Source organism: Macaca nemestrina, chromosome 20 (genome assembly GCF_043159975.1).
Source record: "Macaca nemestrina isolate mMacNem1 chromosome 20, mMacNem.hap1, whole genome shotgun sequence".
In the NCBI taxonomy this organism is placed as follows: Eukaryota; Metazoa; Chordata; class Mammalia; order Primates; family Cercopithecidae; genus Macaca; species Macaca nemestrina.
Genome location: NC_092144.1, coordinates 44,572,273 through 44,600,089, shown reverse-complemented (window position 1 = coordinate 44,600,089; position 27,817 = coordinate 44,572,273). Strand labels below are relative to the sequence as shown.

At 48.5% G+C, this 27,817-nt stretch overlaps 2 protein-coding genes and 1 long non-coding RNA gene across 3 annotated transcripts in view; 2 read left to right on the top strand and 1 right to left on the bottom strand.

Moving 5' to 3' along the window:
- The window catches only part of LOC105495537 (protein FAM187B-like), a 36,554-nt gene extending 31,874 nt beyond the window's left edge, over positions 1-4,680 (top strand). Inside the window, exon 2 of the mRNA XM_011765216.2 lies at positions 1,720-4,680. Within this exon, the coding sequence (XP_011763518.2) occupies positions 1,968-2,648 (681 nt within the window). The 5' untranslated portion in view covers positions 1,720-1,967 and the 3' untranslated portion in view covers positions 2,649-4,680. The remainder of the gene's footprint in view (positions 1-1,719) is intronic.
- On the bottom strand, positions 77-27,817 carry LOC105495535 (uncharacterized). Its single transcript, XR_011617442.1, has 4 exons — positions 27,682-27,817; positions 10,719-17,280; positions 7,756-10,182; positions 77-498 (listed from the first exon to the last, which is right to left on the bottom strand). It is a non-coding gene; the product is annotated as an uncharacterized lncRNA (long non-coding RNA).
- LOC105495536 (protein FAM187B) lies at positions 6,270-10,222 on the top strand. The gene is made up of 2 exons (XM_011765214.3): positions 6,270-6,991; positions 9,810-10,222. Exons 1-2 carry the CDS (start codon positions 6,270-6,272, stop codon positions 10,195-10,197), a joined length of 1,110 nt encoding a protein of 369 aa, XP_011763516.2. The 3' UTR covers positions 10,198-10,222.

Below are 27,817 nucleotides of genomic sequence, written 5' to 3'. Positions count from 1 at the left end.
CGGCACCTGACCAGAAGTTTATTATAGTAGCAAATAACTTATCTAGATTGATACCAAAATAGTATCAGGAGTAAGGTACTGAGGTAATTAAAAAAGAAAAAGACAGCATTGGCTTAGATACATTTGGGACAAAGACACTTATTTGAAACCTGAAGGATGGAAGGTGTCGCCTGAGATACTCTGGAAGGCAGATAGTGCATTTTATGGACTTGTAGCTTTCAAGGAAGCAGCTGGAATATAAGATATTAGCAGTAGATATTGGCCAAAGTTAGCTAAAAATTGAGAAGGCCTTTGAGAGACAAAGTCCAATTAGAACTCAGCTTTTGACAGGGATAAAATCAAGAGTATATGCCTAGGTAAATAATTATTACCCATTGTTTAAAGAATCTCTGAGTGAATTAAGACACTACCAGAAAATGCTTTTGGTGGACAAATTCCTCAGTGAAAGAGAGATAAAGGATATAGCTCTCCAAGGATGCTTGATAGAGTTTCAGGTACCTGAAAAGAGAGAGAGAGGATAAGAATATCTTTTTTTTTTTTTTTTTTAGACAGAGTCTTGTCCCGTCGCCCAGGCTGGAGTGCAGTGGTATGATCTTGGCTCACTGCAACCTCCATCTCCCGGGTTCAAGCAATTCTCCTGCTTCAGCCTGCTATGTAGCTGGGATTACAGGAGTCCACCACCACGCCTGGTTAATTTTGGTATTTTTTAGGAGAGACAGGGTTTCACAATGTTTCCCAGGCTGGTCTCGAACTCCTGGCTTCAAGCAATCCTCCCACCTTGGCCTCCCAAAGTGCTGAGATTATAGGCGTGAGCCACCGTGCCCAGCTCGAGAACATCTTGAACAGAACTACGACTGTGTGTGTGTCTTTGTTTGTTTGTTTACATATTTAGTTGACTGGAGGCTTATAAGAACTGTAGGTCCCAAACTTTGGGAGATAGAAAGCAGGCTGAGTAAACTGCTGATGTCTCGAGGAGGGCACATCTTCAGATGTAGCCAAGGAGACTATGAGAAAAGGAGATATTTCCCTGGAGAGTGAGACATGAGCCACAGAGAACAATCATTTGGGAATCCCTCTACCCTCCCCACACACACCAAGGAGCTGCTTCGGTGCTAGTTAAGGAATCTTTCCCGTCTACAAGATAGGGGGTCCTTGTAATGTTTTCCCACTGGATTTCAGAAGTGGTACAGAGCAGTGATTTCTGTGTGTCTTCTCTCTCTCTCTCTCTCTCTCTTTCTTCTTTCTCTCTCTTTCTCTCTCTCTCTCTTTTTTTTTTTTTTTTTTTTTTTTTTGAGACAGAGTCTCACTCTGTCATCCAGGCTGGAGTGCAGTGGTGTGATCTCAGCTCACTGCAACCTCTGCCTCCTGGGTTCAAGAGATTCTCCTGCCTCAGCCTCTCAGGCATATGGGACTATAGGCATGCACCACCACACCTGGCTAATTTTTGTATTTTTAATAGAGAAAGGGTTAGACGGGGTTTCACCAGGTTAGTCAGGCTGGTCTTGAACTCCTGGCCTCAGGTGATCCACCCGCCTCGGCCTCCCAAAGTGCTGGGATTGCAGGTGTGAACCACTGGGCCCTGCCTCTTCCACTTTCTAATGGTCATAAAGTCATTTTGTCCCATTCCGTCGTTATATATTGGGTATGTGGAGGGCCAATCATTTGCCTTTGTAGTTCGTTTGTTCTGATTTAAGCTCACCCATTTTGTTTCCTACCTAGCTCATGTGGACATTTGACCTTTGGCCCTGCAACCTATGACAAGCCATTTGATGACACAAACTGAACTATACTCCTGGAAGCACAGTGGATCAAGGTTCATTCCATTGCCTTGGCTGATCCTCGAGTTTTGTGAGTGACTTCACAATGGCCAGGAAGTTCCTAGCCTCCTTCTACAGCCTTGGTTCACCATGCTGGACACCCTCTGGCTGCTTAGCCTTAGCCTTTCTTGCCCTGCTCTGTGGGCCTAGATGTTCATCAGCTGTGCATACAAGAACCTCTGCCAGCGAGCCCTACTCTCAGGCAGTGATGTTGTCCCGAAGTGTGACCATCCCATGGCACTCTGGTACTTCTCTTCCATTCTTGGGAAAGATCCTTCTCTGCTTAATTCAATGCCTGACATAAGGAAATTGCCTGGGGGTAGCCTTCAACTGACCAACCCTCAGCCCTCCCAGCCCGGCCTCTATCGCTGCCGGGGCAATGATGGTACGCTTATGGTACAATATAAGATCGACTTCCAGGATGTCACCAACCCTCATGTTACGCACAAGAGCCTGGACCAAAAGTCCTTGCAGAATGAGACCCTGATCCTGGATGGCAAGGTACTCAAGTTTACCAGCTGGGACCCCTGGCAGGACTGTAACCGTGGCGGGGAACCGGGTGAGCGCAAACACCTGGGGTACTGCTACACTGAGGAGCCCCTGGAAAAACCCGTGCCCTGCCGGCTGTATCTGAGAGACGAGAAGATGCAATTCAGCCACACGCGGCCCGAACTGCAGGTGGAAGCCTGCCACGTACCCTGCAACCCGGCCAAGGAAATTCACCAGCCATACCTCATCTTTGACATTTACCAGCCCGGCAAGTGGACGAACAACAGGTGGCTCACCTTGTCCCTGGGCCACCATCTACAGGTGACAGGACCAGAGCCATAGCCCTGCCCTTGACCCTCACCCAGGCTTTGTTTTCTGTGCTCACCTGGGCTTGGGGGTTACCTTCCAACGGAAAACCAGACTCTTTCTCCCAGCCCATAAGCCTTCATGGTGGTTCTGCTCAGAAAAAGGTCTCTTCACTGGCTTGCTGAGATGTGCATTCAGGAAGAATTCCCTGGTGTTTCCTCTGAGTGTGCCCTGGGCAGATGATGTTAGGGACACAGCAATGACCTAGTTCTTGTCTGCACAGGCTTCTGATATTCAGGGGGAGGCCAAATGTAGAATCTAGAGACCAAACTACTCAGGCCCATGGGCTCATGCCAATGTAGACACTGATGTTTCTGTCTCCTGATCAGACCCCGGTGGATACAATTTATCTATCCATCCTTGCCCCAGTGCCACAGTGTCTTTGGTTTTCTTCTTTTTTTTTTTTTCTTTTATTTATTTGTTTATTTTTGAGAAGGAGTCTCCCTCTGTTGCCCAGGCTGAAGTGCAGATTGCACTTCATTGCAATGGCACAATCTCAGCTTACTGCAACCTCCATCTCCCAGATTCAAGCGGTTCTCCTGCCTTAGCCTCCCAAGTAGCTGGGATTGCAGGCACCCCGCCACCACACCTGGCTAATTTTTATATTTTTAGTAGAGAAGGGATCTCACTGTGTTGGCCAGGCTGGTTTCAAACCCCTAACGTCAAGTGATCTGCCCTCCTTGGCCTCCCAAAGTGCTGAGATTACAAGCACAAGCCACTGCACCCGGCCCACAGTGTCTTTTTATACCTTTCAGTAAGTCATGATATGTAGTAGTGCTTCCCAACTTTGTTCTTCAAGATTGTCTTGGTTATTCTTGGCCCATTATATACAAATTTTGGAATCAGTTTGTAGTTTCCACCCCAAAGCTTCTTTTTTTTACATTGGGACTTTGTTGAATCTAAAGATAAATTTGGGGAGAATCAATATATATTCAATATTTAGTCTTCTAATCCATGAAATGTGGCAAATACTTCCTTTATTTAGTCTTTCTTTAATTTCTCCCAATAATGTCAAGTTATTAATGTAGAGGACTCATGTATCTTTTATTATATTTATTCCTAGGTATTTAATTTTTTCATCCTATCATACACTGATCTTTTAAATTTCATCTTTTAATTCTTTGTTGCTGGTAAATAAATCATATTTAATATATGACCTTGTATCTAATTTTTCGCTTGTATCTTACCTCCAGTAAAATGCTGAATGGAAAAGCTGATGGCAGAAATACTTGTGTTATTCTCAGTATTTTACTATGAAGCATAATTTAGCCCGAGGTGTTTTTGTTTGTTGGTTTGTTTTTTGTTTTTTTGAGACAGGGTCTCACTCTGTTGCCCAGGCTGGAGCGCAATGGCGTAATCTCAGCTCACTGCAACGTTCACCTCCTGGGTTCAAATGATTCTCCTGCCTCAGCCTCCCTAGTAGCTGGGACTACAGGCACCAGCCATCACACCCGGCTAATTTTCATATTTTTAGCAGAGATGTGGTTTCGCCATGTTACCCTAACTGGTCTCAAACTCCTGACCTCAGGTGATCCACCCACCTCGGCCTCCCAAAGTGCTGGGATGACAGTTGTGAGCTACCGCGCCCAGCCTGCCCTAGGTTTTTAGTAGAAACATTTTATCCTCTTAGAAAATTTCTTTTCCTAGTTTGCCAAACGTTTTGAGCCATAAATGAATGTTGAGTTTTATCAGATGCTTTTTCTGTATCTACTGAGATAATAACATGGTTTTTCTCCCTTATTCTGTTAATGTGGTGAATTACATTCATTGATGTTCAAATATAAACCCAAATTTGCCTTCCTGAAATAACCCAGTTTGGTCTTTATATTTATCCTTATGTAAAGAAAATCACTGGAATCAATTTGCTAATATTTTCTTTGGGATATTGCGTCTATGTTTACAAAAGAGATCGACCTGAGATTTTTCTTTGTTGTAATGTCCTTATAAAGTTTTGGTATATGGTGATGCAAGTCTCGTAGAAATGTTCCATCTTTTTCTATTTTGGGAAAAGTTTGGAAGATGAATTTTATTTATTTATTTATTTATTTATTTATTTATTTATTTGAGGCAGGGTCTCTGTCACCCAGGCTGGAGTGCAGTGGCACAATCTGCACTCACTGCAACCTCTGCCTCCTGGGTTCAAGCTGTTCTCCTGCCTCGGCCACCCGAGTAGCTGGGATTACAGGTGCCCACCACCATGCCCGGCTAATTTTTTTGTATTTTTAGTAGAGATGGGGCTTCACCGTGTTGGCCAGGCTGGTCTCGAATTCCTGACCTCAAGTGATCCTCTCATCTTGGCCACCCAAAGTGCTGGCAAGTGCTGGCATTACACGTGTGAGCCACCCTCTGAGAAGGGGTTTAGAAAATGGAATGGAAGGAAAGGGAGCAACTGAGAAAAATATTTGTTGAAGATGTATTGAGTCACGCAGATGGCTGAGGGAAGAGATGGGGACCAGCACGTGCAATGGTTCTGGGGCAAGAGCCCCTCTGCCTGCCTGACAGATTCAAGGAAACAGTGGGAGGCCAGTCTGGTTGGAGGGTAGGGAGTAGGGGGAGAGGTGCAGGAGGTCAGAACAGTAACCAGAGAGAATTTTTTTTTAATTTTTTTTATTTTTTTGAGACGGAGTTTCACTCTTGTCACCTAGGCCAGAGTGCAGTGGTGCGATCTTGGCTTACTGCATCTCCGTCTCCCAGGTTCAAGCGATTCTCCTGCCTCAGCCTCCCGAGTAACTGGGATTACAGGTGCCCACCACCATGCCCAGCTATTTAGTAAAGACGGGGTTTCACCATGTTGGCCAGGCTGGTCTTGAACTCCTGACCTCGGATGATCCGCCTACCTCAGCCTCCCAAAGTGCTGGGATTACAGGCGTGAGCCACCAAGCCCAGACCCAGAGAGGATTTGTTTACTGCTTTATCCCCAGTGCTAAGAAGTGTGCCCAGAACATAGTAAGAGTTCAGGAAGTATGTGTTGAGTGTTCACATGTGACACGTTCATGCTCTTGTTCCATCCCTGGGAATGTAGTCTCACCCCTGGGAAAGGAAGGGGGACAGGTAGTAGAGAAAATTCTGAATAGACAAATTAAGTTTGCTCCTTTCCCAGCAAAATGGAGGGCTTGGAATAGAAATTAAATATGGTTGGCGGGGCACAGTGGCTCACGCCTGAAATCCCAGCACTTTGGGGGGCCAAGGTGGAAGGATGACTTGAGGCCAGGAGTTCGAGACCAGCCTGGGCAACATAACAAGACCCCGTCTCTACAGAAAAAATTTTAAACTAGCCGGGCATGGTTAGCATGCACCTGTAGTCTCAGCTACTCAGGAGGCTGAGGTGAGAGGATTGCTTGATTACAGGAGTGTGAGGCTGTAGTGAGCTGTGATTGCAGCGCTGCCTTCCAGCCTGGGTAAAAGAGTGAGTCCTTGTCTTAAAAAAAAAGAAAAAATAGTGTTGTCAGCTTGTCATAAAACAAAAGGAGATGGTGACCTCACACACCCATGTGGTGGCTACAGTTCATCCCACTGCCCAGGGCTGAGGCCAGAGTTCATGGGTGACCTCACAATGTTCAGGGTGGCACCGGCCCACTGCCCCAGCCCCAATCCACCATGCCACCCATGCTGTGGCTGCTGCTCAACTTTGCTGCCCCGGCGCTGGGGTTCTACTTTTCCATCAGCTGCCCCAGTGGTAAGCAGTGCCAACAGGCCCTACTCTCCGGCAATGACATTCTCCTGTATTGCAACTCCTCGGGGGCACACTGGTACTACTTATTCACACAAGGCAAGAAGGGCAGGCTCGCCAGCCTCACCAATATTTCCAACATGGAAATAATGCCCGAGGGCAGCCTTCTCATTAAAGATCCATCGCCCTCCCAGACGGGCCTCTACCACTGCTGGAATAAGAATGGCCGCCAAGTGGTGCAGTATGAAATTGACTTCCAGGACATCTCCACCCTGCATGTAACACACAAGGACCTGGGTCAGAGGCCCCTGCAGAACGAGACCCTGCCTCTGGGCAGCAAAGAGCTCATTTTTACCCGGTGGGAGCCCTGGCAGGACTGCAACCGCTGTAAGGAGCCGGGCGAGCGTAAACGCCTGGGGTACTGCTACATTGAGGAGCCTCTGAAGGAAGCCATGCCCTGCTGGCTCTATCTGGGAGAGATGCTGGTGTGGTCTAGCCGCTTGCGGCCTGAGCTGCAGGTGGAAGCCTGCCACGTCCGGTGCACCAATAACACACAGTTAAGGGTGGATTACATCATTTTTGACAACTTCAGGCTCGATGAGGAGACAGAATTTGTGTGGCTTGACTGTCCCTTAGGATCCATGTACAGGTGATGGAATCCCTGCCTCTGGCCCCAAGCCAGGTTCTTCCCGTCTGGGGATCCTTGGTGGTAATTTGTGCAGAGGGACGAGGGGGCGTTCTATGCAGGTCAGCCCCATAGTGGTCATCAGGACAGTGCCAGGCCCTGGTCTTAAACAGTCCAAGGGGGACACAGCCCAGGGTGGTGCGAATTGGAATGGGAAAAGCACAGGCAGACAGATGGGGCTGTGACGGGGGAAGCCCAGGAAGCTTAGGGACTCCAACAGGCCCCTGCCTCATCTGGGAAGGTCATTGAGACCCTGGAAGAGAGGCTGTTCCCCCCGGGGCTTCCCATCAGGGCCTGCCTCCCAGAATTCACACTCATCTTGCTTCCTGCCAGGAGTCCCTGGAAAATACCCCCTTCCCCTCCTCTCCCCCAATCCACCTGCCCCTTAATAAGAAATGCAGGCTGGGCGCAGTGGCTCATGCCTGTAATCCCAGCACTTTGGAAGGCTGAGGCGGGTGGATCACCTGAGGTCAGGAGTTCGAGACCAGCCTGGCCAACATGGTGAAACCCCGTCTCTACTAGAAATACAAAAATTAGCCAGGTATGGTGGCACATGCCTATAATCCCAGCTACTTGATAGGCTGAGGCAGGAGAATCACTTGAACCCGGAGGTTGCAGTGAGCCGAGATCACACCACTGCACTCCAGCCTAGGCAACAGTGGGAGACAACTCTGACTCAAAAAACAAATGCAAAAAAACAAAAACAACCCAGAAATTCATTGTCTCACCCTTCTGGAGGCTGTAAGTCTGAAACCAAGGTGTCAGTAGAACCACACTCCCTCTCAGTCCCTCTGAGCTGGGCAGAATCCTCCCTTTTTGTAGCTTCTGGACGCAGTCAGAGATCCCGGTCTTCTCTGGCTTGTGGCTGCTTCTCTCCAATGCCTGCCTCCATCATCACTTGGCATTCTTCCTGGGTGCCTGTGTCCCTGTTTCTCTTCTCCTTTTCTTAAAAGGACGCCGCTCAGATTGGATTGAGGGCCCACCCTATTCCAACATGCTCTCATCTCAACTGATTATATCTGCAATGGTCCAATTTCCAAATAAGGTTACATTCTGAGGTTCTGGGAAGGACATGTGTTTTGGGGGGCCGCTGTCCAACTCAGTGCAGAGGTCTTGCCAGCCCCCGGCCACACGGGGTCATTGTGATGTGTTAAGGATACTAAAGACTGTAAAGTGCCTGCCACAGCATCCAATAAGAAGTTCCACAATGTACCTAGCTGGGAACGCAAGCTTTTATGATATTGTCTGTGGAGTATCCTCTCTGTTCTTCCACCACGCTGGGTATGTCAGTGCCTGATTCATTCTCCACTAAACACGTGTTCACTGCACATTTATATGCCAAGCTCCATTCTAGGGACCAGTGAAACAGTGAAGAACACAACCAACAGAGATTCCTGCCCTTGTGGTGCATAAATACATAGTTTTATTATTGTTGTTGTTTTTATTATTATTAGAGACAGGGTCTTGCTCTGTCACCCTGGCTGGAGTGCAGTGGCGCGATCACGGCTCACTGCAGCCTCAATTCCCCAGGCTCAGGTGATTCTCCCATCTCAGCCTCCACAGTAGCTGGGACTACAGGCATGCACCACTATGCTCGGCTAAGTTTTTAAGTTTTGTAGAGATGAGGTCTCACTCTGTTGCCCAGGCTGGGCCCAAACTCCTGGATTCAAGTGATCCTCCCACCTCAGCCTCCCAAAGGGAGGGGTTACAAACCTGAGCCACTGTGCCCGACCTATTGTATTTCAGATGGTGACGGAGCAGGGAAGAATGCTGGGAATAGGGGAAGTTAAAAGTGTAAAGTGGTGGGGTCAGGGAAGGTTCCTCTGAGAAGCTGCCATTTCAGCCCAGACTGAAAGGAGGTGAGGGAACTCTGGGGACAGAGGGAACAACCAGGGCGGAGGCTGTGCCCAGCATATCAGAGGAACATCTAGGAGAGCAGCGTGGCTGAGCAGAGTGAGTGAAGGGGAGGGTGAAGGAGATGAGACCAGACAGGCAAAGGCAGGTGGACAAATCATTAAAGGAGTGCCCTTGCTAACTCCTCCAAATAACCTTATGAGGTACAATCATTACTCTCAATTTTTTTGGTTTGTCGTTTTCTTTTTTGGGACAGGGTCTTGCTCTGTCACCCAGGCTGGAGTGCAGTGCTGTGACTGGCTCACTGCAGCCTCAACCTCTTGGGCTCAAGTGATCCTCCCACCTCAGCCTCCTGAGCAGCTGGGACCACAGGCGCATGCCACCGTGTCCAGCTAATTTTTTAAATTTTTGCAGACATGGGTTCTTGCTTTGTTGTCCAGATTGGTCCTGAACTCCTGGGCTCAAGCCATCCTCCTTGCCTTTGCCTCCGAAAGTGCTGGGATTACAGGTGTGAGCCACCAAGCCCAGTCTAGACTCTTATTTTTAGATGAGGAAATGGAAGTTCAAAGAGCTTGAGGCATTTGCCCAGGTCACCCAGCCAGTAAGGGGTGAGGCCAGTAAGGGGTGGGGCCAGTAAGGGGTGGAGCCAGTAAGGGATGGGGCCAATAAGGTGTGGAGCCAGTAAGGGATGGGGCCAGTAAGGGGTGGAGCCAGTAAGGGATGGGGCCAGTAAGGGGTGGAGCCCTGGGAGCCCCCACCCCACTGTCGACGGCTGCACAGTGCTCCGTGGGGAGTGGCAAGGAGGGGGGCGGAGCGGTGCTTTATTTTTTGTTCCTCAGGGAGAAGGGGGCCATTGTCTCCACCTCCCTTCAGACGTCGGTCCCTCCTTTCTCCCTGGGCCCTGCACCTGACCTTGTCCTCCTCGCAGGCCCGTCTACTGGCATGCCAACGACACCCCCCTGACGTGGGAGAGTCAGCTCTCCGGCCGGGACTTCACCACCTTCCTGGACCCCTCCACCGGCGGCAGGCAGCTGCAGGTCTTCCAGCCGGCCATCTACAAGTGCTTCGTGCAGCAGGAGCTCGTGGCCCAGTTCAACCCCGCTACCAGTCCGGAGACGCTGGAGGCTCAGTGGAGAGAGAACGATGCCCAGTGGCGGGAGGCAAGGAAGGCCCTGCCGGGCAGAGCGGACTCCGTGCTCAAGGGGTTGAAGCTGGTGCTGCTTGTCGGCACCGTCCTGGTCCTGCTGGGGGCGCTGCTCAAGTTCATCCGCCCTTCCCCGGGCAAGAGAAGCAAACAGGTGCTGATGGTGAAATAAAGCGAACCCCCGATGCACAAGTGGACCCAGCCTCCGGTTCCCTCTTAGCCACAGCCTCCCCTTCCGTCGCTCCCGCCCCCGTGCCCACCCACACGCTGCTCTGAGTTGCATGAACCAGGACAGACCTGTGGCCATAGCCCAGGGTGACCGGGCTCTTCCCTGGGTCAGGTCCTGCTCTGTTAACTCATTAGTAATTTCCATTCCACAGATGAGGAAACTGAGGCTGGGGATTCTAGTTCAAACCAGGTTGCCTGGCCCAAGCCCTGTGTTCTTCAGAAGGAGGGAAAGATGGAACGAGGCCATTCTTTGGGTGTCTCCCCAAGGGTAGTAACTCATAGCCTCCTCACTCACCCCATTCCCCCAACAAGATGGGGAATATGAGCAGGGCATCCCTAGGCTCCCCAGATCTCACTGGGCCCTGCTGTCTTTCCCTGCCCATCCCTTGCCCGCCCTCCCTACTGTGCCCAGGCCTTCAGGCCCAGCCACCACTCCCCAAGTCAGAGGCAGTACCAGATACGCACCACTTTTCCAGGCTCTTGCAGTGGAGCGAAGCCCCTCAGGCCCTTGGAAGGGGAGACAGGCCCTTCTGCTGGTACAAGGCGCCAGGTCTGGCTCAGCTGACCTGCAGGAATCACCAGGCCTGGCTGTTCCCAGAAATCACACACTGTTCAGCAAAGTGCAAGAGTGAACAATAATTCATGCCATTAAAATTCATTGCCCTGATAGTGCAGTGAAGCCATGACTGGACAGAGATGAAACTCTCCCAGAACAGAACCTCTGCCCCCAGGACAGGGCTGGATTCACCCCTCATGTACCAGACACTGTTGCCAAAACACTTAAGGCTTCATGTGGTGCCCAGATGTTCAAAGATTCCTGCAGAATGAGGGAGCGTTCCCTGAGGACTAAAGAGGCTTCCCTGGGAACCAGAGGTAGACAATAATAATGATAATCATAGCAAACATTTGGGGACTTCCTGGTGTGGTCAAAACTCAAACCCTTCATAAGTGCTATGTCCCCACAATCACCCAAGAGGCTGGTGCTACTGTTAACTGTGTCTTGCAGCTGAGAACATCAAGACTCAGAAGCTCCAAGCAACCTACCTGAGGTCACACACTGAGCTTGGGAAGGGGCCAGTGGTTGAAAGGTGAAAGGAGACCTGAAGTGCCCACCCCAGCTCTCAGGGAGCCCCCCAGTGCCTGCACCCATAGAAGCCCCCATTGCGTGGGAGCTGGAGGTGGGACAGGGAGAGCCAAGCACGGGTTCCACACTCAGGGGTTTGTTCTGCACAGCACTGAAGTCTCACAACCTATAGCAGAGGCTGTCAGTGCCCCAGTGCTCCAAGGCTCTCAGGGCAGCCCCTAAAGTGACCCCAGTGACTTCCCACCTCCTGGTGTCCATGCCTTGTATGATGCCCTCCCCTCCAGTGTGGACCAGACCTGTGACCTTGCACCTAACCAATAGCGCACAGTAAAGGTGTTGAGCTGTCACTCCCTAGCTTGCCTTATGTTATCTATGACTCTGTGTTAGCAGATCAGAGGGAGGGAGGCTTGTTGGCTTGATGAAGTAAGCAGCCACATTGAGGAAGTCCACACGGTAGGGAGCTGTGGGTGGCCTCTAGGAGATGCAAGTGGCCTCTAGGACCTGAGGGAGGTTCCCAGTTGAGAGCAAGCAAAAGGCTAGGACCTTCAGTTACACAGCCAGAGGGAAACGAACTCTGCCAATAACCCAGATGAACTCAGAAGTAGATTCATCCCCAGTCGAGCCTCCAGATGAAAGTGCAGCCCAATCCATGTCTGACAGCAGCCTTCTGAGACCTCAGATGGAGGGCTCAGCTAAGCTGTGCCTGAACTCCTGATCCATAGAAACTGTGAGATCATAGACGTGTGTTGTTTTAAGTCACTGAATTTCTGGCGATCTGTTTTGCAGCAACAGACAACAAATACACTCACCCATATCCCTGGAAAGTCCTGGAAGTTCCCTGCAGCTTTAGCAGTCATGGGCATGGTTCCAGTGGGTGCCAGGGGCTTCCTAACTCATTCCAGAAGCCTGCTGAGCCACTCATGGAGCAGGCTGGAAGCTGGGCAGTTGACACCCCAGGAGCAGTCCTTAACCTCGAGGGACAGGAACAGGAGCACCCAGCTTCCTCACCCCTCTAAGGCACACTCCCCAGGGGTAACATTCACAGGTGCTGGGGATTAGAGTGACATCTTTGGGAGGCGTTATTCAGCCTACCCCAAGCAGTTGCAGGCACAGGCTCTGGGGGTGGGTGTCTACTTGGTGGATGGAGCTGATTAGGACAGGAAGGCAACTGTGGAGAGAAAATCAAGGTCATCAGAGCCCAGAGTGTGTGGGACCCTGTAGGCCAAGGTAGTAGCTGTGGGCTTTATTTGAGATGAAATGGGAGCCATGTGAGGGATTTGAGCAGTGGAGAGACATGACCTGATGTCCACTTAAAATGATGATTCTCCTGAGGTCAGGAGTTCGAGACCAGCCTGGCCAACACAGTGAAAACCCATCTCTAGGAAAAATACAAAAATTAGGCAGGCGTGGTGGCGGGGCTGTAATTCCAGCTACTTGGGAGGCTGAGGCATTAGAATTGCTCGAACCTGGGAGGCAGAGGTTGCAGTGAGACGAGATTGTGCCACTGTACTCCAGCCTGGCTGACAAAGAGAGACTTCATCTCAAAATAATAATAATAATAAGTGATTCTGACAAGGTGGGGTTCTTACAGGTAAGGGTGGGTTGCCCCCCAGGTTGCAGCAGGGAGTAGCAGCTGCTTTGCATGTGGCCAGCTGTACAATGAGAAACTTTCCTCACCAAGCAGGAGACATGGTCAGGCCCAGCCTTGCCACCTTCCCCTGAACCACAGAGTATAGTGTAAGACAAAACATGCCCCAGATTCCATTTTTAACCATTCTATTCTTCCCTATTGCTTTTCTTACTGTAATTTTTTAACTTCTTAAGCCTATGTTTTTTGGGGGAAAATAATTGCTTATAAATGCAATTCCAGTACTTAGCCTTGCTATATGACTCTTCTATTCTGCCAGAGAAAGAAGAGGAGAAAATATTCCCTTTTTTCTAAAGCTGCAGAAATGTAGACAAAGCTGCCACTAGCCTATATGTCACCTTAGAACAAATTGTATAAAGGCCTGCTGAGTGGAGCATGGAATGGGTTCCCCTCATCCCTTAGCTGGACACGTTGGACAGTGCTCGACCTGTACAACTCCACATGACGACCCTGAATACAGATGTTTTCTGCATCATAAAATTGTCTTGGCAGGCCAGGCACAGTGGCTCACGTCTGTAATTCCAGCACTTTGAGAGGCCGAGGTGGGCAGATCATGAGGTCAGGAGTTCGAGACCAGCCTGGCCAGCATGGTGAAACCCTGTCTCTTCTAAAAATACAAGAATTATCCAGGTGTGGTGGCGTGCGCCTGTAATCCCTGCTATTGGGGAGGCTGAGGCAGGAGAATCGCTTGAACCCAGGAGGCAGAGTTTGCAGTGAGCCAAGATCATACCACTGCTTTCCAGCCTGGGCAACACAGCAAGTCTCTGTCTCAAAAAAAAAAAAAAAAAAGAGTCCTGGCAAATCCTACTGCTATGGAAGGAGTCTCATTTATTATTCTGTATTAGTCAGTATAGGATAGGCTCTGCTGCAGCAATAAATAGACTCCAGAATAAAACACAGAGGTTTATTTCTCGCTTACACTGATACCAAGCAAAAGAGGCTTGCTGCCAGATGCACAACAAGCCAATACTATGGCAGTAGGTTTTTGAGAAAATAAAAGCTTTGTATAGCAGGTTAACTTCCAAGGAGACAGGAGTCCCACTGAAATCTGTCTCCCTATGCTGGCTTTAAGGCAGTAATTTTACCAGGAAAGGTTCAGGGGGTGGATTCTGGGATTAGCCGGTGATTGGTGGAAGCAAAGCGGAGGTCTGGGAAGTCCTCTGGCATGCACAGTTCTCTCTCATGCCTCCTTAGGGGGTCCCATGTGAAAACTTGAGGGGTTAGTATGAAACTTTGGGTTGTGACTTCAGCAAGCTGGTTCTGCACAGACTCCACTTAGCCATATTGTTTCTGATTCATTTCAGCCAGTTCTTTTATCTCATAAGTGGAGGGAGTGGTTCACATTTCCACAAGTTGTTTCTTATCTGCCATCCTGCAAACTCAAGAATTTCTGTTAGTTACTGATTTCTTTAACTCTTTGGGGCATGGCTTCAACATCGTAGTCACAGCTCAGGTGGCTTTCTTTCACGTGATTCAGATAACTCAGGAATGCAGGCTGCCATCTGAAGTACCGGCTTCCAACGTCACCACACAATGGACAGAGAGAACATGGAACTGAGTATGAAGGGTAGAACTGGGCCTAGAAGTGTCATCTGTTTTGTCCACTGGCCAGAACATTTCATTGGCCAGAATGCAGTCACATGACCCCTCCTCAACTGCAAAGCAAATTGGGAAACATGGCTGCCTGTGTGCCCAGGAAAAGGAGGTAAATTGTTGGCTATCTGGCCAATTAATGCCCAGACAGGGATTCAGAAATTGTGGCCATGTCCTGTGAAAGCAATTCTAACCAAACAACAAAGAATCTGTAATTTTGATTCCTTGTACAAATAATTTGTTGACCTGAGAGTAATATGGACTTCTCTGAATTCCTAAAACTTGTATATACTTATCAGTTTCTTGTTCAGACATAAGAAGATCATTGGCATCTATTAATACCTCTTTACAGGCAGGGCGCAGTGGCTCATGCTTGTAATCTCAGCACTTTGGGAGACTGAGGCAGGTGGATCACCTGAGGTCAGGAGTTGGAGACCAGCCTGGCCAGCATGGTAAAACCCTGTCTCTACTAAAAATACAAAAAAATTAGCCAGGCATGGTTGTGGGTGCCTGTAACCCCAGCTACTTGGGAGGCTGAAGCAGGAGAATTGCTTGGACCCGGGAGGTGGAGGTTGCAGTGAGCCGAGATCACGTCATTGCACTCCAGACTGGCCAACAGAGTGAGACTCTGTCTCAAAAAGAAAACCTCTTTACTGCACTATGGACTGCTGCTCGCTTTTCCCTTTTCCTTGCACCACACATGCCCCAATGTCTCCTTCCAGCTCCAATCAAACTGGTTGAATAAGCTGTTTCTACTCACTACTCTCACTACATGCTGCGCCCTCCAACCTAGAAAACTTTTATTTTCCCCTTCTCTTAGTTAACTGCTCTTATACTTCAAGTATCATTGCCTCATGGAAGTCTTCCCATCACATATATGTTTTCAGAATGGTCATTAGTGCTGCTCCCTGAATCCCCTTGGCTCTCTCCCTTCCAAGCAGGGTGCCACTTCTGGTCCATCCAACAGGATGCCACTTCTGGTCCTCCTTATGGTTGTGTGGGGCCTTGCAACTAGCTCTGGCCAATGAAATGTGGGCAGAAGTAATACAGTCACTTCTAGGCCAGAGCACTTAATTGCCTGGGCAAAGATACTCTAGGATTTTCTTTCACTCTGCACAGAGCCCACAATTCTTGAGGTGGAGGCCATTCTGCCAGCCTGGATTGAAAAGGAGAAGTGAAACTGACCTACAATAGAAGTGACAGATAAGAAGTAAACTTTTGTTATTATAAGGTGCTAAGACTTTGGGGATGTTTGTTACCACAGCATAACCCAGCCTATTCTGACTGATACATTCTCCTTTCAAAACACTTGTCACTTTTGCAATTTTTCACTTGTTTCTCTCACTATCAAATTAGTATTTTTCTTTAAGCTACAAATTGAGAGCTCCATGAGGTCAGGAATTTGCGATTGCTGTTCTCCATTGTATCCCCAGATTCTGAAAAAGCTGGAACAACATAAAAGCTCAATAAATGTAAACTGAAGGGCCGGGCGTGGTGGCTCATGCCTGTAATCCCAGCTACTTGGTAGGCTGAGGCACGAGAATTGCTTGAACCTGGGAGGCAGAGGTTGCAGTGAGCTGAGATCGTGCCATTGCACTCCAGCCTGGGTGACAGAATGAGACTCTGTTTAAAAAAAATAAAAATAAAAAAATACTAAACTGATGGAAGAAATGATTGAGCAAGAATCCTGGGAGGTAGATACAATTATCCTTATTTGACAGGGATAAAATGGAAGATCGGAATGGTTGCATTGATTGCTCAATGTCACATCTCAGGTAAGTGGCAGAGATTGGATCATAACCCAGGTCTAACTGAATCCAGAGCTTGTTACAACAATGTGCTGCTACCTGTTCTGAATAGGTAGGTCTCAGGTTACCAGGTCTTGGTGCTTATTCCCAAGGGGTTTTGTTCTGCCACCAAGGAATGTGTCTGTGCTGGTGATATGAGGCTAGGGACCTATGGGCCATTGGGAAGCTACACTAAAATGACCCACAGCTGGCCAGGCACAATGGCTCACACCTGTAATCCCAGCACTTTGGGAGGCTGAGGCGGGCGGATCACGAGGTCAGGAGATCGAGACCATCCTGGCTAACATGGTGAAACCCCATCTCTACTAAAAATACAAAAAATTAGCCGGGTGTGGTGGTGGGCACCTGTAGTCCCAGCTACTCGGGAGGCTGAGGCAGGAGAATGGCCTGAATCCAGGAGGTGGAACTTGCAGTGAGTGGAGACTGCGCCACTGCACTCCAGCCTGGGTGACAGAGCAAGACTCAAAAAAACAATAATAAATAAAAAAAATAAAATGACCCACAGCTGGCTGGACAAGGCAAAAATATTCATGGTGGGCAGGGTGTTAGTCAACTGTCTGTCTGCCTTTCATTTTACCTCTTTTTAAATTGAGTGCTCACTCTCTGCTAGTGTTATGGACTGCATGTCCCCTCAGAAATTTGCATGTTGACCTCTTAGCCCCCAATGGCATAGTGTTGTGGGGAGCCCTTGTGACATCATTAGGTCATGAGGGTGAAGCCCTCATGATAGGATTAGTGTTCCTATAAGAGACACCAAAGAACTTGCCTTTTCTCTCTCTGCTCTCTGCCATGTGAGGACACAGCAAGAAGATGGCCATCTGCAAACCAGGGAGCAGCCCTCATCAGACATCTCTTCACCTGGCACCTTGATCTTGGACTTCCCAGCCTCCAGAACTGTGAGAAATAAATGTTTGTTGTTGAAGCCACCTAGGCTATGGTAATTTATTATAGCAGCCTGGACGGACTAAGACAGCCAGACTCTGTGCCAAGAGTTTTAGGGTCGTGAGCTCATGACATCCTCATGACCATTCCAAATGGTTCCTGTTTTTCACAAGAGGAACTCCGGCCCAGAGATGTGAGCTCATCTGCCTATGTTTACAAAGTATATCGGTTAGTGTATCAGTTATGGCTGCAAAACAAAACATCCCCCAAGTCAGAGATTTAAATGATAAGCATTCATTATTGCTTACAAGTCTACAAATTAGTTGGGCAGTTCTGGTTTCAGCTGTGATCATTCTTGCTTCTCTGATCAGCAGCAGGGAATTGGGGTTGGCTCTGCTGATCTTGGCTAACTCAATAGTTGGCTCTCTGTAGGCTGGACCAGATGTCATCAGCTGGAGCAACTGGGTTCTCCTCCATTTGGTCTCTCATTCTCCAGCAGGCCAACCCAGGTGTGTCCACAAGGTGGTGGCAGGAGTCCAAGAAAGTGAATGGAAGTTGCAAGGCCCCTTGAAACCCAGCTTCCGAACTAGCACAGTATCACCAGGGACTGGGACGTAGAGGCCTCACCTTGTCATGTGACCTGGAGGTCAGGGTTTTGGAAGCCCCTTGGGCAAGGTTGAGTTAAACCAGACAAAGCAGTTCTCTACTGTTGCCTAAGAAATCATCTAAAATGGCTTAAAACAACATTGATGGATTTATCTGTCCATTTTGCAAGTTGTTAATGTAGGCTGGGCTCACTCATGCATCTGTGGCCAGCACTGTATAGCTAGATGGCTCTGTCTCAGAGGGCTGGATGACAGTTCGCTGGGGAGCCTCCAGCCTCTCATCCTCCAGCAGGCTAGCCCAGTCATGTTCACAAGGTCATGGCAAGGTCAACTAAGAGAGGACATGGAAGCAGCAAGGTTTCTTGAAGTCTAAGCTTGAAACTAGCACAGCATTACTTTCACCATGTTTGAATGACCTTAACAAATTACAAGGTCAGCCCAGATTCAAGGGGTGGAGACATAGACTCTATCCCTTGATGGGAAGAGTGGCAAAGTCACCTTGTAAGAATGTACTCAAGGAGGCATGAAGAAGTGTGTCCATTCTGCAACATCCTACCACAAGCTGTCAGTAACACAGCTTGGATTATAACCATGATGCACGTGGCCTCCACATGGCCTACTGTCTTTAGCTGTATCACTTCTTTTTTTTTTTTTTTTTTTTTTTTTTGAGATGGAGTCTTGCTCTGTCACCCAGACTGAAGTACAATGGCATGATCCTGGCTCACTGCAACTTCCGCCTCCCAGGTTCAAGTGATTCTCCTGACTAAGCCTTCTGAGTAGCTGGGATTACACATGCATGCCACCACGTCTGGCTAATTTTTGTATTTTTTTAGTAGAGTTAGGGTTTCACCATGTTGGCCAGGCTGGTCTCGAACTCCTGACCTCAAGTGATCCACCCACCTCAGCCTCTCAAAGAGCTGGGATGACAGGCATGAGTCACCATACCCAGCTGCATCACTTCTGTTCCTCTCCTTGGCTTCCTTCGGCTTCTCACATAGCTTCCCTTTCTGTTATTTGAGCCCCCAAGAGCTTTCTGTATTAAAATACATTTGCCTGGAAGTAACAGATATCTGAGCAAAGCATTCTAAGCTGAGAAGGAATTTATTGGGTCTTGGAATGGAGAGCCAATACATTGAGAGTCCAGGGTTTGAGTTGTGCTTCAGGCACGGTTAGATCCAGGTGCTCACACAATGTCCTCCAAAGTCATCTTCCTCCATCTCTCTACTCCACTTTTTTTCTGCATCGCCTTAATCCTCAAGCAGATGCTTCCCATGAAGAGATGAGGTGTCCTTCAGTAGCTCCAGGATTCCATCATGGCTGCTTAGCAACCTTGATAGGGGGTGAGCACATCCCCTTGTAATAAGAACATCAACGGTAGCAACAACATTGGAGTATTTACTGTGTGCCAGGCTCTTGTCTCAGTACTTGGCAGGTGTTTGCTTATTTTATCCTTATTACACCCTATAAGGTACAAATAATCCTCACTCCCATTTGACCCATGAAAGAACTGAGGCACAGACATTACAGGAAAGGGATCCAGATCCAGACACCAAGAGAGGGTTCTTGGATCTAGCACAAGAAAGAATTTCAGGGCAATTCCATAGAGTAAAGTGAAAGCAACTTTATTAAGAAAGTAAAGGAATAAAGAATGGCTACTCAATAGACAAAGCGGCCCCAAGGGCTACTGGTTGCCTATTTTTATGGTTATTTCTTGATGTTACGCTAAAGAAGGGGTGGATTATTCATGTCTCCTCTTTTTAGACCATATACGGTAACTTCCTGATGTTGCCATGGTATTTGTAAACTGTCATGGCGCTGATGGGAGTGTAGCAGTGAGGACAAACAGAGGTCACTCTGGTTTTGGTGGGATTTGGCCAGCTTCTTTACTGCAACCTGTTTTATCAGCAAGGTCTTTATGACCTGTATCTTGTGCTGACCTCCTATTGGTCATCCTAAGAGTTAGAATGCCTAACCGTCTGGGAATGCCGCCTCATTTTACCCAACCCCATTTAAAATGGAGTTGTTCTGGTTCACATGCCTCTGACACAGAGATGATATCCAGGTTTAAGGTTACATTGGTTGCAAGTGGTGGAGCTGGGTGTTGAACCCAACTGTGCTGGCTTTAGAGTCCTTGCTCTTAACTATCACTAGCAGAAAAATAATAATAGCAAACCGTTATTCAGAGCGGATAGTCTGTGCCTGGCGTTATTCTGAGTATCAGGAAATCATGATCATGATCATGATCAACATCCATTGAATCCTTCCAGCAGCTCTATGATGTAGGCCCTAGGAGGCATTATCTTCATTTCACAGAGGGGGAAATTGAGGTACTGAGAGCATAGACAAGCCTGAGGTCCCCTACGGAGCAGCTGGGACTTGAACCCAGGCAGCGGGGGTCCAGAGTCCCCATCTGCCTCCCCCAGGGCCTCATCCCTGAGTTGGGGGTGAGGTCAGCCTCAGAGAACTTCATGAAGTAAGATGGAGGGAGGTGCCCAGGATAGCCCAGCGAGCTCACGAGCTATGTGTCCACCTTTCCCTCCTCTCCCCTCTTCCCATAGCCTGGTCCAGTCTTCCCAGAATTCACTTGTGAATAGACTGACCTAATGCAAGCTGGACCAGTGGGGTGAGTCCAGGCAAAGCCAGCAAAGAGGCCAGTGGCCCAGCCTGAGCCACAAGGCGGGGCTTGCCAGGGCCCAGAGTGGTTGGTGTGAACCTATGCCAAGAAGGGCATGGGGGTGGAAGGGAAGACCCCCTCATTCCCCAGAGCAGCTGGGGCTCGCTTCGAGTCCTGCCTCACGCACCTGCACGTGACTGTAACCTTGACACTTATCAGACCTCTGCAAAACAATCCTCGTCCACTGCCCCGACAGGAAGCCTGGGCAAGATGCCAAGTCGTATTTAATGCGTTTATGAGAAACCAAGACGTGGCTATTTATAGCCCTTTGATTCATCTGCCAAGTGAGAACGGCGTACATGCAGTGACATCTTACGAGTGGAAAGTAGGCAACGCCGTCTGCCCCTTACCACAGACAACAGGCACACCCTGCTGTGTGGGCTCAACAGGGTCTCACGCCAACATGTGGGAATGCCGCGGACAACGGTCCCCGTTCTGAAGTGCAGAAGCTGAGGCTTGGGAAGGGACAGTCACTTGCTTCATGGACAGTGTGTGGCGGGGCTGGGGAATGGAATCCAGGCAGACTCTTAACTCACCCCGCGAGCTGTCTCGGCTGCACGGTCCACACCCCACCGTCAACTCCTTTAAAGACAAAACTCTTGGCCGGGAGCAGTGGCTCACACCTGTAATCCCAGCACTTTGGGAGGCCAAGGCGAGTGGATCACGAGGTCAAGGGTTCAAGACCAGCCTGGCTAATATGTTGAAACCCCGTCTCTACTAAAAATACAAAAATTAGCTGGGAGTGGTGGTGTGTGCCTGTATTCCCAGCTACTCAGGAGGCTGAGGCAGAAGAATCGCTTGAACCCAGGAGGCGGGGTTGCAGTGAGCCAAGATCGTGGCACTGCACTCCAGCCTGGGCAACAGAGCGAGACTCTGTCTCAATAAATAAATAAATAAAACAAAAAGCAAAAACAAAAACAAAAAACAACTTTTCTGAATAGTTAGTGGGACTCTTTGGAAACATTCTGCCTGTTTCCTGCCTTCTTTTTTCAGCCCTATCTCTTCTTTCTGGCTCTATTCCTTCCTCTTTGATATTAAAATACTTTTCTTTTTTTTCTTTTGAGATGGAGTCTTGCTCTGTTGCCCAGGCTGGAGTGCAGTGGTGCAACCTCGGCTCACTGCAACCTCCACCTCCCAGGTTCAAGTGATTTTCCTGCTTCAGCCTCCCCAGTAGCTGGGATTATAGGTGTGCATTACCACACCCAGCTAGTTTTTACTTTTTTTTTTTTGAGACAGAGTCTTGCTCTGTCGCCCAGGCTGGAGTACAGTGGTGCGATCTCGGCTCACTGCAAGCTTCGCCTCCTGGGTTCACGCCATTCTCCTACCTCAACCTCCTGAGTAGCTGGGACTACAGGCGCCCGCCACCACACCCGGCTAATTTTTTTTTGTATTTTTTTTTTAGTAGAGACGGGGTTTCACCATGTTAGCCAGGATAGTCTCGATCTCCTGACCTCGTGATCCACCCGCCTCAGCCTCCCAAAGTGCTGGGATTACAGGCATGAGCCACCATGCCCGGCCTAGTTTTTGTATTTTTAGTAGAGATGGGGTTTTGCCATGCTGGCCAGGCTGGTCTTGAACTCCTGACCTCAAGTGATACGCCCACCTCAGCCTTCCAAAGTGCTGAGATTACAAGTGTGAGCCCTCGGCCAACAGTGCTTTATTTCTTGTCTCTCTTTTCTTCATTCCTTTCCCCTTTCCTTTCCTCTTTTTCCTTTATTTCTTTATCTCTTTTTTTCAAGGCAATAAACATATTAGTAATTGCTGATGTTAGAATGGGCTCACGAGTATCCCAAGTCTTCCTCGCCCAGCCTCTGTTGATTCTCCAGTACATACCACGATTCCCCCCATTTCACAGACATGGTGGGAACGCCAGGGGCGGCTCCTCCCAGCTGACTCCCCCGTGCATGGGTGATTTAGTTTGCTCCTGTCGCTGACACCCGTGGTGTTGTGGCCACTGCAGCTAAAATCCAAAAGAGGGCACCAGCAATGCAGCAAGAAAGTGCCCACCCTTGAGGAAATCTGATGTTCAATTTGTCCTTATTTTGCGGTGATCTTTTGTGGTGGGAGGTTCCTGGAGGTGTCCCCATTGCCTTTCATGAGGCCTCCTCTCTGTGCCTAAGTTTCCACATATGTAAAATGGGGTTAGCACTGGCACCCACCTCATTCTTACTGTCGGGAGGAATACACTGTAATATGGAGTGCTTAGAACAGTGCTTGGCAGCATGTGCGTCATGAATGTTTCCTGTTGTTGGTGGCGCTGTTGTTATTAGACCCTGGCTTTGGAAGCTGGGTCAGACACTAGCAAAGCCCTCTGCCTGGGCGTGCCCACGGGGACTGTTCCGGGCCGCAAGCTTCCACGCTGAAGCCCGCCCTGCAGGCAGGATGTCCGGCCTCCAACCGCAGCCTCCAAACCTTGATCGGTAACTCTGATTTTCTTGCCTCTGATTTTATTGCCTCTCTGCCCAGATATCATCAGTGGGGGCGTGGACGCTTACATGAACGCTTGGGGTCTCATAAGGGGCACCCTGCAGATTCCAAGATTCACAGCTTCTGGCCTCAGGTCCTGACTGCTCCCCACCCCCAGCCCCTGGCATGCTGGTGTTGCCACAGTGCCCAGTCACCTATCTCTCCTCCACAACTTCTTCCTTCCTCCAAAGGCAAGCAGTAGTCATATTTCTGCTGTCATGTGTCTCTCACAATTTCCACCTTTTTTTTTTTTTTCCCCCCCTGGAGACAGAGTCTTGTTCTGTTGCCCAGGCTGGAGTGCAGTGGTACAACCATAGCTCACTGAAGCCTTGAACTCCTGGGTTCAAACAGTCTTCCCACCTCAGCCTCCTGAGTAGCTAGGACTACAGGCATGCACCACCATGCCCTGCTAATTTCTAATTTTATTTATTTACTTTTTTCTTTGAGACAGAGTTTCACTCTTGTCATCCAGGCTGGAGTGCACTGGCACCGTCTCGGCTCACTGCAATCTCCACCTCCTGTGGTTCAAGCGATTCTCCTGTCTCAGCTTCCTGAGTAGCTGGGATTACAGGCACCTGCCACCATGCCTGGCTAATTTTTGTATTTTTAATAGAGACGGGGTTTCACCATGTTGGCCAGACTGGTCTCGAACTCCTGACCTCAGGTGATCCACCTGTCTCAGCCTCCCAAAGTGCTGGGATTACAGGCATGAGCCACCGTGCCTGCCTAATTTTTAAAATTTTTTTTGTAGAGACAGGGTCTCACTATGTTGCCCAAGCTAGTCTCAAACTCCTAGCCTCAAGTGATCCTCCCACGTTGGCCTCCCACATGGTGGGATTACAGGCGTGAACCACCATGCCCAGCCGCCTCCACATGTCTTAAGGGGATGTTTATGCCACTGATTCGTGATTATCAACGTTACCACAGAGCCCTTCTCTGTTGACTTCCTGCCCTGGAACGGGAGGAGTGGATTCAGACCATGCCCCTTCTGATGTAATGATGCCACACAACCTCCCTGGTCTCAGAGTCCGTATCCGTGAATGAGAATAACAGTACCTACCTCAGAAGGTTGTGGTGAGGAGTGAACAAATTCATTCACATGAGGCACTGAGAACAGGGCTTTGCCCACACTACAGGCAGTGTTTGGACTCTCGCTGTTGTTCATAACTATGATCATCATCACTTTTATTTTATTTTAATTTATTTTTTGACACGGAGTCTCACTCTGTCACCCAGGCTGGAGTGCAGTGGTATGATCTCAGATCACTGCAACCTCTGCCTCCCGGGTTCAAGTGATTCTTCTGAGTAGCTGGGATTACAAGCATGTGCCATCACGCCTGGCTAATTTTTGTATTTTTGGTAGAGACGGTGTTTCACCATGTTGGCCAGGCTGGTCTCAAACTTCTGACCTCACGTAATCCACCTGCCTCGGCCTCCCAAAGTGCTGGGATTACAGGCATGAGCCACCACGCCTTGCCCCATCATCTAGATTCTACAATTGTTAACATTTTTCTGTATTTACTTTATTACATATCTTTCAGTCCATTCCTCTATTTATCAAGCCATCTGATTTTTTTTAAATGTATTTTTAAAGAAGGTTAGAGTAAAGTATTTTAAAGTAGACATCAGTACTCTTTGCCCTTAAACATTTCAGGATTCATATCACCAACTGGAGTTCAATGTTTGCAGTTATTTTTGAGGTTTTATAAATTTGCATGCAATGAAATGTACACATCTGAAACATCCATTTGCTGAATTTCTTAGTATTATCACTATTATTTAGAGATGCAGTCCCGCTCTGTACCCCAGACCGGAGTGCAGTGGTATGATCATAGCTTACTGCAGCCTCGACCTCCTGGGCTCAAGCAATCCTTCTGCCTCAGCCTCGAAAGTAGCTGGGACTACAGAAACATGCCACCACGCGTGGCTATTTTTTTTTTTTTTCTCCACAGGGTGAGTTCTATGCCTGGGGAATTAAAACAATTTTTAAAAAAGAGATAAGGTCTCTCTATGTTGCCCAGACTGGTCTTGACCTCCCGGCCTCAAGTGATCCCCCTGCCTCGTCCTCCTCAGTAGCTGAGATTATAGGCATGAGCCACTGTTCCCACCTCCATTTGCTGAGTTTTGACCAATGAATGCAGTTATGTAATAAGTATACACTCCTGCTTTAGACTACAGCCCCTGTTAAGATGAAGAACATCTCCAGGACCCCTGCAAAGTCCCCTTATGCCCCTTCCCAAATGATCCCCACCTCCACTCCACCCCCAGAGGCAATCATGGTTTTGATATTTTTATACTTTTACTTTAAATTTTCAGGATGGATGACAGGTGTGTGATGGGAGGGACCTTAGTTAAATTTTGTGGTTGGCAGCTAGAATTGAAAAAAGAAAAAACCTCATTGCGGCCAGGCGCGGTGGCTCATGCCTGTAATCCCAGCACCTTGGGAAGCCGAGCTGGGCAGATAGCTTGAGGTCAGGAGTTTGAGACCAGCCTGGCCAGCACAGTGAAATCCCATCTCTACTAAAAATACAAAAGTTAGCCCGGTGTGGTAGTGGGCACCTGTAATCCCAACTACCTGGGAGGCTGAGGCAGGAGAATCGCTGGAACCAGGAGGCTGCAGTGAGCTGAGATGGCACCACTGCACTCCAGCCTGGGCAGCAGAGCGAGACTCCATCTTAATTAAAAAAAAAAGAAAGAAAACCTTGTTGCTCCCGCCTACAGAATTTGGATACCTAATGAACGTGATCACACACAGCAATGACCAGCTTGGAGGGAAGGAGGGACCCTCAGTGCTGAGAGTTGGGACAGTGTCCACTGAGGGCCCTGGTCCTAGCACTGAATGAGCCAGGCTGTTTCAATTCCTGGACAAGCACTGGTTCACCCATTGTGTGTGGACCCCTTACCCTGGCTGCCTCATGTAGGATGCTGTTGGCTGCACGTAAGAAAGAACAAATTCCAAACATCTTAAAACAATAAGGACATGTATTATTTTACAGAACTGCTAGTCCCCCAAAGGCGGGGAGGTTCTCCAGGGGTCAATGCATCAGTCAAATGACGGTCTTATAGACTCAGGCTCCTCAGCATGTGGGTAACATCATCCCTCATGGTGGTAACGTGGCTGCCACAGCCCCAGCCATCATTTCCTGTAGATGCAAAGCATCACAACCATATACTTCCTCTTGCTAAAATCCTACTCTACCCATTTCCTTTCTGTATTTTCAGTTTTTAGCCTCTCTGATTCTGCTCTTACTACTAACTCATGGGATTTCAAATCATGGGGATTATAGGCTCTCCGAAGTGCTAATGAAAGAAATTGCAGAAAGAAAAGAAGAAAAATGATGTCTTTCTCTGTGGCTTCAGAAAATCAGACACTCCTCAGCATCATAAAACTCTGTTTGCAAATATTCTTTGCAGGCTGCAGGGACATCAGAGATCATCAGTATGTCTTATCAAAGGAAACTTTAACATTGCAGCATCTGTGATTCGGATTTATCGCCCTGGGACTAATACTTAAATTGCATGTAGATTCTGAAAAGGATAAATATTTGTGAATTTTCTGTTAAACCAGAGGAATATTTTTACCACCCCCCCTTCTTCAATGTGGATGTAGGGAGAACAAAAACATGTGATGCTGTTAGAACTCTGCTCTAGACTAAGAGTTTGAGCGCCCAGTTTCAGCCAGCTAATGCTTCCTCACACTGTCACATTTCTCTCTGCGAGGCAAAGAAATAGTTTATTTCTCTTACATTACTTTTTTTTTTTTTTCTTTTTGTGAGATAGGATCTCTCTCTGTCACATAGGCTGGAGTGCAGTCGTGTGATTATGATTCACTGCAGCCTTGATCTCCCGAGTTCAGATGATTCTCCCTTCTCAACTTCCTGAGTAGCTGGGACTACAGGCACACACCACCACGCCTGGCTAATTTTGTGTATCTTTTTAAAAAATTTTTAGAGATGGGGTCTTGCTATGTTGTTCAGGCTGGTCTTGAACTCCTGGGCTCAAGTGATCCTCCTTCCTTGGCCTCCCAAAATGCTGGAATTACAGGTGTGAGCCACCACACCCGGACTCCTACAGTACTTTTTTTTTTTTTCTTTTGAGATGAACTCTCTGTCGCCCAGGCTGGAGTTTAGTGGTTCTATGTCCGCTCACTGCAACCTCCACCTCCCAGGTTCAAGTGATTCTCCTGCCTCAGCTTCCTGAGTAGCTGGGACTACAGATGCACACCACCAGGCCCAGCTAATTTTTCTATTTTTAAAAACAGAAACGGAGCTTCACCATGTTGTCCAGGCTGGTCTCGAACTCCTGACTTCAAGTGATCTGCCCACCTTTGCCTCCCAAAGTGCTGGGATTACAGGCATGAGCCACCATGCCTGGCCTCCTACAGTACTTTTTAAGGCCAAAAACATTTTACCCCAGATGGCTTCCACTAGCCAGCCCCCAGCAGACTCCCTCTAAAAGTCAGTCACTGCTGTGACTTCTCCTTGTCCAGGAGTGTGTCCCAGCCTTTCCCAGAACCAATCACCAATAAGGAGACAGGAGAACTATGCCTGGCTTAGATCACTCAGAGGCTGAGCGTACTTTTTCTGAACACACGATCAGAGCTAATAAACAGGCTAATAAAATTAAGGCTCTGCTTACAAAGAAGTAAAGGAAAATGGGCTTGCTTACTAATAATGCAGATTCCCAATTCCTGCTGCTAGTTGCACGGCTGCTTCTGTAGACACTCTGCCTCCTTCTGGCTTGGCACTTTGATCTTGTGTTTATGCCTCAGGATGAACAAACCTCAAACACTCAGGCTTCTTAG

Excerpts from the sequence above, each read along its gene's own strand:
- LOC105495536 (XM_011765214.3), top strand. The coding sequence starts at position 6,270 with ATGCCACCCATGCTGTGGCTGCTGCTCAACTTTGCTGCCCCGGCGCTG. Across the intron at positions 6,992-9,809 it reads CCCTTAGGATCCATGTACAG|GCCCGTCTACTGGCATGCCA; the intron begins GTGATGGAATCC and ends TCCTCCTCGCAG.